Below are 12,363 nucleotides of genomic sequence, written 5' to 3'. Positions count from 1 at the left end.
TGGTGTTTTAGTTTAACAGTAGATAGAAATAAAAATACTTAAAGAAAATCTTACTTTACTCATTTTAGCGCCCATTGTACCCACTTAATTGGGCTTGCGCCGTCGTACCGAACCAAACGCTAATATCTCTCTGTCGAACTTATATTGAAGAGTGATAGAGACATTACCGTTTCGTTCGCTACGGCGAAACCGATTGGCAGAGAGAGAGACATGGAGATTTTTCTAGCACGAACGAGGCGATGTTAGTGACTAGTCACTTAATTCCTTCCGATATTTAGTTCATTCATTCTTGTTCATTTATTTCCAAATGTGGCCTTTGTATATGAAACTTATAAGATAGGTATCGATAAACTAAATATCGGAAGAAAGTCACTAGCGTCGCCGAGCGCTTTCCAAAAAAAATGTACATATCATTCATGTCTTCAAAATATTGACTTCTTGGGCTCATTTTACTCAGAATCATTTGTACCTACATTCACGCCTTATACATGAAAAAATGTGTCCCAAAATTTTGTATGGAAAAATACTTTCCCAGTGCGTCACGTTCCTACAAATAAAAAAAATGTGACGATCTGGAAAGGTAATCTTGGGACACATTCATCATTTCATGTATGAGGCGTGAATGTACAAATGATTCTGAGTAAAATGAGCCCAAGAAGTCAATATTTTGAAGATATGAATGAAATGTAGGTACATTTTTTTTGGAAAACGCTCTGCCTCGTTCGTGCTAGAAAAATATCTATGTCTACCGATTGGCATCTTGGTTAGGTCGGTAGGCCCTCTGATCTTTAAAGAAAAGCAGCTGCTAAAGAGTTTTACAGATGTGCATAATTGTTTTCCATCATATTTTTAGGGTTCCGTACCCAAAGGGTAAAACGGGACCCTATTACTAAGACTCCGCTGTCCGTCCGTCCGTCCGTCCGTCCGTCTGTCCGTCCGTCCGTCTGTCTGTCACCAGGCTGTATCTCACGAACCGTGATAGCTAGACAGTTGAAATTTTCACAGATGATGTATTTCTATTGCCGCTATAACAACAAATACTAAAAACAGAATAAATAAATATTTAAGTGGGGCTCCCATACAACAAACGTGATTTTTGACCGAAGTTAAGCAACGTCGGGCGGGGTCAGTACTTGGATGGGTGACCGTTTTTTTTTTTTGCTTTTTTTTGCATTATGGTACGGAACCCTTCGTGCGCGAGTCCGACTCGCACTTGCCCGGTTTTTTTCGGAAACGTTCGTATTTGTCATGCTACTTCTGTCAACTTCAGTACTTTTTGTACCGAGACTGACTGAAATAGCAAGACACGTTCGTAAGTACGTAACCGTGAAAATACGATGGAAAATAATAAAATTATACACTACATCTATGCCGATGGCGGGAGATCGTGCGAAGGGCTGTGTCCGCCTCTACTACCGATGCGGACGCCTCAACGTGACCACGACCGCTCTGCCAAGAGCGATACGATAGAGAAGAGAAGACATCTATACCGATACAATCAACGTTCGATCGTACAGTGTGAAAAGGCTTTAAGGGTATATAACTTACAATTTTGGTGGAGGAGGCGATCTCCATGGAGTCCCTCGCTGCAAGCAGGTTGGTTTTTGGTGGTAATAAGCCACTTGATGTGCTGAAAACAAAGTGAAAGTGATGAAAAAGCCTTGATGATTATCGGAACTTTAACAATATGACCAGAGAGAATTTAGGTATCTTATCGAGCAATGGCGCCATACCTTTGGTCTTTACTCGTTTATATGGCGACACCTTTTGATATTTAACAAATTTAACACATATCAGAGAAAGAATAAGGATCAAAGTCCTAAAAGGCGTTCTAAAAGGTTTAATGATGTGTCGAAAGATGGCAGTAAATTAACTGTGACTACAAAATTTGCCTTGGCAATACGCCTCTATACTAAATTCTCTTTGACATGACGTTCGTGCTAGGAAAATCTCTAGGTCTACTAGGGCTTCCAAATACTGGACTTCTTTCAATACCGGTATTAATACCGAAACTGTCTTCATCAATACCGCGACCCCGGGATCCCGGTATTGACTATGAATCGCTTAAAATTTTTGAGTTTTATAAAAAAGAGGCTCACTGTAACACCAGATATAAGAATAAGTAGAGAATAAGAATAATTTATTGAGAAAACCTTATTGCTAATGTTACATTATGCGTGAACTTTATGTATGTCCTTACTGTATGTCCTTAGCTTAGGATGTTAAACAATAATCGCCATCTGCAATAATTCTCATTTCACCCTCCATGTTGGCAATCATTTTATCCGCCTTGTTGACTTCACCAGTCACATTTTTAGTTCATGGTTCAACCCATTAAACCAGCCAACTATATTCAAATTTGCCACCAAAAATTCGTTTGCCATACTAGGTACAATGCCTTGCTCATTTCTTTCTACTTTTTGATATAATTTTAAGAACTAATTATATTAATATCATATCCTGAACATCAGAATTCATCACCAAATATTTATGTAACGCATATTATGCACAGATCTTGTTTCAATTAAATTATCTTCTTTAATTAAATGGGCAAGTAATCTTCTTGATATAGCCGAATTTAAAAAAAATATTGGATTTTAAACGGTATAATCGGCACATTTTCCTTGTTTTTGAAAATACCGGGATCCCGGTATTGCATTAAAAAATACCGGTATTGAAAAATGCGTTTAAACAGACGGGATCCCAGTATTTCGGGATCCCGGGATCCCGGTAATGGAAGCCCTAAGGTCTACTAATGAACGTATATTTTACCAAAAAGACAACATTTGACTCACATAATTTTCAGGATGGAACCCATATTACGCATTTCATTGCTGTTGGTGGTCATACGCCGTCCGTCGAATCTGGAAGACTGAAGTAAGAACGTTAAACACGGAGAATATCGTACATTGAACCGCCTGTTCCTATCTCTATCGCACGCGTGTAACCATATTGCTGTCCTGCCCATGGTGCCGGCTATCAGCATCAGTGGCGTAGCTAGGCGTGGGCGAATGGGGCCTTCGCCCACGGTCTCGCCTCGGTCGGCCTCGCAAAGCCAACCTTTTTATACTTACCTTGGGAAAGACACATTGAAAAGGGCCTCGCAGATTGTGGTTTCGCCCACGGCTCGAGTCGTTCTCCGCGACGGCCCGATATTCCCAGTTGTGACTTGTCCCCTGGCAACTGCTTCGGGTATTCATCCTTTATGACCATCTCGTTGGAAACTGGACCTTATCGTAATATAAACAAAGCTTACATCGCTAGAGTCGTTGTCCACGTGGCCTTGGCATTCCCACTTGTCCCCTGGCAAATGCTTCGGGTATTCATCTTTGATGACCTCAGCACGGGGACAGTCGGATTTCAGTAACATCTCGTTGAAAACTGGAAGGAAAGAGTAGTAAAAATAAAATAGAATATTCATTCTTTCATTCATTCATTCGTTCAAAAATCTTACACAAATCGACCTAGCCCCAATATTAGCCCTACAGTAAGCTCAATGAGGCTATTGAGGCTTATAGTGTGGGTACTTGGTTTTGCGAGCCACATTAGGGCATTTCATAATCCGGATAAGAATTGTTGTTGGAGTCGCCATTGCCGGATACGGCAAGGAAGGAAGAGAGAGAGAGAGAGAGAGAGAGACTAGAATAGATGACATAAACAATATAAAAATAGATAAATACCTAATTACATAGAAAACATGATAAAATGTGGCTTGCCCTTAGTTATGGGTTCTTATGCTCATGAACAGTGATCGGAATAGACAGAGTATATTTACCTACACTTGGTAGAACAAAGTCATGAAGTGGAGACTTCCTTGCGATAAAAATTTTTCCGGGACTTCCCGGATTTAAGAATCAGTAAAATAAATAAAATCTCATAATGTATCCCCAATGTACGTAAAATTAAATAGTAACCACAAGACTACAAGTTTGTACTAGTTTACGAGTGATAATATAACATTATTGTATTTATATTATTTCAAACTTGTCCGTCTCTTTTACGCCAATACCAGCTGTGTTTAAGTGAAAGAGATAGAAATAACAGTATTACTATTTACTATGTTAATTGTACTTTCCATTGTTATCGTCTAAAAGACAAAGCAGATGTCGTTATCACTTATCGCTGTTACCTGCAACCCTTTTTATGCATTAAATAGAAAGTTGACATCTGCCGGCCTAGCCAAGGTTACAATAGCTATCGCTTCGACAACGAAAAGCATTATGTCTCTCTATCACTCTTCCATATTAGTGTGACAGTGACAGTTGCGTTTCGATCGCTACGGAGCGTAAGCGATTCGCATCTTGGCTACGCGGCCAGTTTCTTACTATCCCTTGTCGAGTACGTACGGAAGTGTAGATACTGTGTTTTTTGAATATTTGACATTTGCTTGTTTACTGGAATTTCGCCTGCTATACTTGATTACACACGGCCTGTACTCGGACACCGATTTTGCTTTGATTGGATTTGGCGATTACTGGATACTGAAAACACCACGGATACTGCAAAAGTACCAAGTTTCAAGGTGAGATAATGTATTTATTATTTAACATTTTTATCCTTTTCATTGTGTGTATAATCGAAAGTAAGAAAATAAAGGCTGAAATATATGGTCACGAACTATGACTATTGACTTGAGTCACTTGCCTATGTTCATAATTTGGCCGTGTAATGTATTAAACCTACATACATAATACTTACCGTACTGTACCTACATAAATAGACACGTGTAAGCTTGTAACGATTTAAATCAAAAATATATGCGAAAAACACTGGTGTGTACTTGCCAGACTACAACTAAATTTGAGAAAACGGTTGTAAACTGTACTCGGAGTTTGAAGTTTGTACCTTAAAATGGGGTTTTGTGTTATTTGCAAGTTTGCACGTGTTGATTTTGATGGGAATTTGCAGCTTTGCTACACAAAGTTCAGCTCTTCGATTATGCGCGTCTCAAATATTTTTAATATTTGTACAAATATGTTTTGTGCATACTTCCGACCAAAAATCGCTCGTTAGTATGAACATGCGTACGCATGCGTTCAGCGACGACGACGCGTAAGCGTCTTCAAACTAACGAGCGGTTTTTGGTCGGCTAGATTGAGTTGCAATGTTATTTATATTTAGACTTAATAAAATAGTAATAACTTTGTACATAAAGAGAGTTTATTAAAAATAAATTTAGAAGAATCCGTTTATATATTGGTTGTTTTATTTTATGCCTATTTATTGTTTTGAAGCAGTTTGCATTGTTTTTTGTACTATTCAGAACAATATTAATTATTCGGTAAATTCCCGGGACTTTAGTCCCGCAAAAAAATTTTGTCGTAAGGAAGTCTCCACTTTTTATCTATGTTCTACCAAGTGTAGGTAATACTCTGCCTATTTCGATCACTGCTCATGAAGCATGAATAATAAAGAGGGTTCGAACATATAAAACATTTTCCATGCATAGACATGGTGTATCTTAGGGATTCCCGAATTGTTTCGCTTCGAGCCTCAAATGAAAAGATGGCGGGCCGAGTAATATTACCGATACAATAATAGTAGGAATGAGAAATACCTCATGATGTTCTAGGCCAGGCCTTTCTGAAGCTTAGCCTTCGGCCTCGCATGAAAGCGCGTAGATTTTCTTATCATAAAAAACTGGGAAATGTGTTGGAGCACTAGTGTAAGTATTGTAGATATTCTTACCATAATCTTTCCACTTAGGCGGTGCAGACTTCAGAGTTTCATTAGCAGAAGCGACGACCTGCCGGCGCTGCGGGGGTCGGAACTCGGCCATGTCTCCGAACACGACGAACGGTTTGCACGGGGAGTCGAGCAGCTCCCACCACCTCTTATCTTCTTTTACACCTAAATAAAACATTGTAATGGCAGGTGTCCGACCTCTCTACAATAGCCCAGTCTCATTGTCCACCGAAACTTCAATCTATAGACCGGTATCCGTATACCCACTCTTCACTTTTTCTACAATACTTACCTAGTCCCAATGCCTGCTGAGACCAGTTCATGGGTGTCTATTGTTGCGTCTATGAACGGGTTCCAGCAGGCGTTCTACATGACATTAAAGCTCTCCAAGGGGCCTCTGCGTGTTGGATCTATATCCTCGCGTAAGCCTATCAGAGACCGGAATTTCCGGCCCCTGAAATCCAAGGAGAAGCAAAATAATCAAAGTGATGTTAGAATGAATTAAGAATAACAAATAAAACTTTGAATGTATTAATTACTCTTGCCAGTGGCGTACCTACCTAGGCGTGGGCGTGGGTGGGCCTCGCAAAGCCAACCTTTTTATTACCATGGGAAAACACATTGAAAAGGGCCTCGTAGATGTGGTTTTCGCCCACCGCTAGATTGGTATACGCTACGCCACTGTCTCTTGCTTATGGAGTAGGTAGGTATAGCGAGATTTTTAAATTTTATGATGAAACTTATTTGCACAATTCAGAAATTTACAAATGGCTGAGTTCTGAGATGGCAAACTATTAGCGTTTTGGAAATTTGATATGCGAAGGGAGCAGGGCCTACCGCTACCGCGAAAAACGTTCAACGTGTTGCCTCCTTGTCGCACAGGGAGGCAACACGTCGAACGTGGTTTGCGGTAAGCCCTCAGTATACCGGGTGTGGCCTGTAACATGATCAAAAAATTAAACTGTAGGCTGTACTCCTCATACTGACCAACATTTGTTCAGCGACTTTTAAAAATAACTTGTGGTTTGATTTTTAATACACTTTAAAGTTTATTCTAAGACGCAATGTATTGCGAATTTTGTTATGTTTAAGGCGTGACAAGCAACGTCAATCACAATGATATGGCGTGGCGATGGCGTCCATTGAAAATAATATTTATTTTGTATGAAAAATAGGGAGTCTAAATACTTCATAATTTTTAAAAGTTGTAGAACAAAAGTGTCACCGTTTGAGGAGTACAATCTATGTTTTAATTATTTGCTCGTGTTACAGGCCACACCGTGTATACACACTCATTATCTGCCTGTCTCAGGGTCTCTCGATGAGTGTCTACAGCCGACACTTGTAGGTATATAAAATGCGACCCTGACCCCGTAGACAACATGCCAATCGCTATCGCTCCGTAGCGAACGAAATGCAACCGTCACCGTCACACTAATATGGAAGAGCGATAGAGAGACACAAAGCGATTCGATGGCGAAGCGCAAGCGATTGTCACCTTGGCTAGGCCGCCTGGTCTAGGTACACTGGCGTTCAAAAGTGAATGGAGATGTTTCAACCGTAATATTAAGGCATTACGGTCGATATCTATCCATGCACTTTTGAACGCCACTGTACTTGATTCTTACCATCTTCGTCTACCACCGTTTCTTCTTCTCCATCTTCTTCACACGTGCACGGGTCTTCCTCAGGGTCGTCGACGATGGAGGCCTTTGTCCTCAACAGGGCTGGCACGTCAAACACGTACTGGTTGGACTCAGGGGTGCCGCCGGCGAAGTGGTAAACGTATTCTTGGAACTACATTATTAGAGAATAGGTAGTGTCAATTTTATTCTTTTGTGCTGAGCTTTCCGACTGAACATCTGAACGCCAAGGAGGAGTTTTGGCCGAAGAGTGTCAAGTTCCGGCGGTTCCGCGGCAGGCAGGCGGCAGGCTCCTTGACACTGCGGGGTTCCGAACCGCATAGCAAGCAGCCATAATTGTGTGTTTTTAGTTTTAAGATATATTTTATAATAATGTATGCTAGTTTTAAGGTAGGTATTTATCTATCGGTCAGTTGCTTGAAAATAAAGATTTTCATTCATTCCTTCATATGTAGGTATTGTGCGATACTTCTAACAAAGTGTCCGTCGTGTCAGTCGTGTGTGATAAGGTAGGTATTGCGCCGAGCAGGTGATATAGGGAAAGGCCACACACACACAACAACACAACACGGAATAGAATTGTTATGGAAATAAGTAAAAAATCTACGTCCTATCGAATTTCTTAATTATAAAAATTGTCATTAATATTCAAAATTTACTATCTCTCCTCCACAGGACAGGCATTGCCTAGTGTGGAGGTCAGTAAAAACTGTACCCATCTGAATATTCATTTAGAACTAAACATTTTTTATTTATTTATCGTCGATTTTAATCAAAGTGCCTTGTTAATTTTATGATCAATGCAAAAAGTCGTCTATGAGTATTCTGTAAGGCGCTATTAAAGTTAATATACCATTATTTTCTATTATAAGTATTTATATTATATCTATTTATTATACAATCAATGAGCATCGACTATCGACACAAAAGCATTCGTCATTTGTTCTTAACTTTAAATTTGCCCTTATTTCCCACAAAAAGTAAAAAAACAAAAACAAAGTGTATATGTATAAAATGTTGATCCAAAAAATATGTATGGTTGAAACAAATAATTAAATTGATTTTCCCTTCCTCAAAGTACCTCTTTGATGATGCTTTTCATTTTCTGTCGCCACTCGTGGTCCACTCGAGCAGCTGTCTTGTACCCTCGAGACAGGTGGAGTATGAGGCGCTGGCCTTCCGTGAGGATGTCTTGGAGGGTGAGGATGTACTTGGTGTACTCTAGAACAATGGGGGGGGGGGGGGGGTCAGATAAATAAGGGACATTAGCAATGGTCGTGGTTTTGAAGTGAAAACTTCTTTAGCGGCGCTGAGCACTTTTTGAGTGGGGAAAAAATGATAAACTCGAGACAGCGTAACGCGTAACGCGTAACGCGCTGACGTCATGTGTGACGGACAATATTATTCACCAAAGAACTTTAGTCATAACGTATCATAATCAGGCTCCAATTTCACCACGGTGACAGGTGCGACAATTGTAAAACATCACTGTTGCTGACGTCACAGGCATCCATGGGCTACGGTTACCGCTTACCATCGGGCGGGCCGTATTCCTGTTTGCCACCATCATTGTTTTATTTAAAAAAACTTTATTATATCGGAAAAAAACAGATATTTCTCTTGCTATGTTTATGACAATTGTCACAAGAAACACTACAATTGTCACGAAATTCCGACATATAACTCATTACCTGTCAAGAATTACCTACAATTCTTCTAAATCTTGACAATTGTCAGAAACTACGCAAAAGAAATATCTGTTTTATTCCGATATAATAAAGTTTTTTTTAATAATACAATGATGGTGGCAAACAGGAATACGGCCCGCCCGATGGTAAGTGGTAACCGTAGCCCATGGATGCCTGTGACGTCAGCAACAGTGATTTTACAATTGTCGCGCCTGTCACCGTGGTGAAATTGGGGCCTCAATTATTTAAAACTGGACTTTTATATTAAGCAATAAAGCAATGTTCTAATCTTGTACGGGCTGAAATACGAGGATCTCACAGTTACATTACTTTATATCACTCCAATATAATTCAATAAAGCTACATCTTGATGAAATCGCTAATAAAAGTGAACTCTAATACTGGTGAATAAAACTCAAAATATCATGACCAATATTTAGATGCGAGGTCTGCAAGGTAACTTTACAATTTCTATTCGAATTTTAAACAATTAACGCTACAAATTTAAGCTAAAGTTTTTCAATAGAAAGGAGGATGGGTCAATTATACATAGTGCTGCAGACATTTTGGACTAGTCATTGAGTTTTCACTTCTGTCGGCACTCCCGGAGTGCAACCCGTTGTTTTTTATCGTCTGTCACTATGCCTGTCACGATCTAACTAGAGTTACCCAAGCTACTTGGCGGCGATTTTGATAGTCCAGACTCCAGACTCAAGTGTTATTTTAAACGTCAAACTTCTATGAAATAATGATGTTTAACAAATAACACTTGCACAGTCTGGCATATCAAAATCGCTGCCAACTTAGCTTGGTCTAACTCTAAGTTCTAAGTAAGTTAATGCGAAAGGAACGCATGACGCGACCGGCGATAAAAACACGACCATGCTAACGCTGCGGTAATTTCATTCAAAGTCAAAGCATTATTCTAAGGCCTAACATTAGGCTACGGTACTAAGCGCTTAACATCAGGCGGGCCGTATGTTCGTTTGCCACCGACGTAGTATAAAATGTGGCCATAATTAGACAGCTGAAAGTACCTAGATGTTGTTTTGTGGTAACAGACCAAGTTAAGTTAGCAGCGATTTTGATATAGAAGTTTGACGTTTAAAATAAACACTTGCACAGCCTGGGCTATTAAAATCGCTGCCAACTTAGCTTGGTCTAACTTTTATCAACATAAGAACTATCTAAGCTGTAACGACATTTTAAGATCTCTATATGATTAATCCTCGTATGCCTATTAAGAGTAAGGCAACGCACATGTGACACTTCGAGTTAAACAGTGCTAAATGCGCTTTTATGCACTTTGCTTACAAGTGAACAAGTTTACATAATTTTCATCGTGAGTTAATTAATAATTAAATTAAACTAAGCCATTAAATTGAACGTACTTATAGCAAAAAACCTACGAATGAGTCAAGGAAAGTAGAAAAAGCGGCCAAGTGCGAGTCGGACTAAAAAAAACTACTTACTAGATCTCGTTCAAACCAATTTTCGGTGGAAGTTTGCATGGTAATGTAAATCATATATTTTTTTTGTGTTATCATTCTCTTATTTTAGAAGTTACAGGAGGGGGTACACATTTTACCACTTTAGAAGTGTCTCTCGCGCAAACTATTCAGTTTAGAAAAAAAATATATTAGAAACCTCAATGTCATTTTTGAAGACCTATCCATAGATACCCCACACGTATGGGTTCGATGAAAAAAAAATTTTGAGTTTTAGTTCATGGGGAACCCCCAAAATTGATTGTATTGTTTTCTATTTTGTGTGTGAAAATCGTAATGCGGTTCACAGAATACATCTACTTACCAAGTTTCAACAGTATAGTTCTTATAGTTTCGGAAAAAAGTGGCTGTGACATACGGACGGACAGACAGACATGACGAATCCATAAGGGTTCCGTTTTTTGCCATTAGGCTACGGAACCCTAAAAACTTAGTCTGAACTTAGTCATACAACATCAAACCCCTTTATTTAGCTTTTTCGTCACCTTTGTTTTGTTTGTATAGCCAGCCATTTTGCATAGTCAAACAAATTATACAATACTACAAAGGTCAATCACATAAAACCTCATGGCTACATTGCGAAATTCCTGCAAAAAATACGTAGATCTCTATAACACCGTAATAAAGCTTATTTTCGCGTAACAGTATCGCTAGAAAGCGGAGAGCCTACCGCGAATACCGAAGTTCGTAAATTGCAGGCATCTTTCTCTTTGACTCCAATTAAGGCATAATTAGAGTGACAGAGAAAGATGCCCGCATTTTGCGAACTTCGGCTTTCGCGGTAGGCCCCCAGATCATAAAAAAAGGTGGCATTGTCTTGTCTAGCGGCGAACGTCCGACAGCGTCCGTCATCCGACCGGCTAATTTCAGTCCGCTTGTGACCTTTTTGAACGGCTAAAGGCGCTTCACATGTGCTCGCAACTGTCAGATGCACGATAATCTCGCGTGGTGTTTTTTTGGTATGATTTTTCTCAAAACGTGTTTCTTTTTTCGATTCTTAATAATAGTGATCCATATTATTTAACATAATATAATTTTTATTTTACTGCTTGTTGTTCATATCAAAGTACAAGATCTCTTGCAAACATAGAATCCCTTGCAAATTGCAAATGTAGGTAATCAAATAGATACTTGGAATTATCTCCAACTAATTTATTCTATTATTGTTGACACTTTCTTTAATTCAGAGATTGATATTGATAAGGAACTATATAAAAAAAGTCAACGTTGTTATGTTTTGAAACAAAAATAAAATTTATGACTACGTATAGTTTCATTGAAAATGATATTGGATCATTAGTTCCTACCGGAAATAATCCTCATCTTTTCCAATTTCGCTTTCCTTCTTTCTGAGCACATAACATACATCAGACCGGTCAAGTTTTTACATTCTAGCTGTGTTTGTAGAGCTTGAATTTTCTCCTTCCTCTCCCTGTGAGCTTCCCGTAACATGTAACACGAGCGGACTTGTTCATGTCTGTAAGAACACAAACACTTTTGGACACTAAACTGAATATACTGCTACATACGAGATATTTCCGCATGAAATAAAAAATCACATTTTTTTACATTATTGTAAAGTCAGAGGCAAAAATAATATATTGCTATATTTATTATTCATTTGATTGGTATTTGTCAAGACTAAATCTTATCAGAAACTAGAAGATATTAAATTTAGCAGGATTCATTCATTAAATTCATCACTAGACTGCCCAGAAAACCCATTTTTAATATACCGGTCCTTACAAACAATAAGCCTTAAAAGTTTAGTCACTTGAACAATACAATCAACTATCACCTAATCTCAACTTAGCGATAAAAACATGAATAGAATTTCTC

At 38.9% G+C, this 12,363-nt stretch overlaps 1 protein-coding gene across 1 annotated transcript in view; it reads right to left on the bottom strand.

Moving 5' to 3' along the window:
• LOC134801109 (uncharacterized) overlaps positions 1-12,363 on the bottom strand; it is a 57,972-nt gene that overhangs the window by 35,807 nt on the left and 9,802 nt on the right. The window contains exons 3-9 of the mRNA XM_063773637.1: positions 11,832-12,001; positions 8,410-8,549; positions 7,314-7,482; positions 5,689-5,850; positions 3,257-3,381; positions 2,796-2,872; positions 1,549-1,630 (exon numbers count right to left, since the gene is read on the bottom strand). Coding sequence (XP_063629707.1) covers positions 1,549-1,630; positions 2,796-2,872; positions 3,257-3,381; positions 5,689-5,850; positions 7,314-7,482; positions 8,410-8,549; positions 11,832-12,001 — 925 coding nt within the window. The remainder of the gene's footprint in view (positions 1-1,548; positions 1,631-2,795; positions 2,873-3,256; positions 3,382-5,688; positions 5,851-7,313; positions 7,483-8,409; positions 8,550-11,831; positions 12,002-12,363) is intronic.

Source organism: Cydia splendana, chromosome 21, assembly GCF_910591565.1.
Source record: "Cydia splendana chromosome 21, ilCydSple1.2, whole genome shotgun sequence".
Taxonomy (NCBI): domain Eukaryota; kingdom Metazoa; phylum Arthropoda; class Insecta; order Lepidoptera; family Tortricidae; genus Cydia; species Cydia splendana.
Note: the sequence above shows the minus strand (reverse complement) of the source record. Positions and strands in the feature narration are given on the sequence as shown.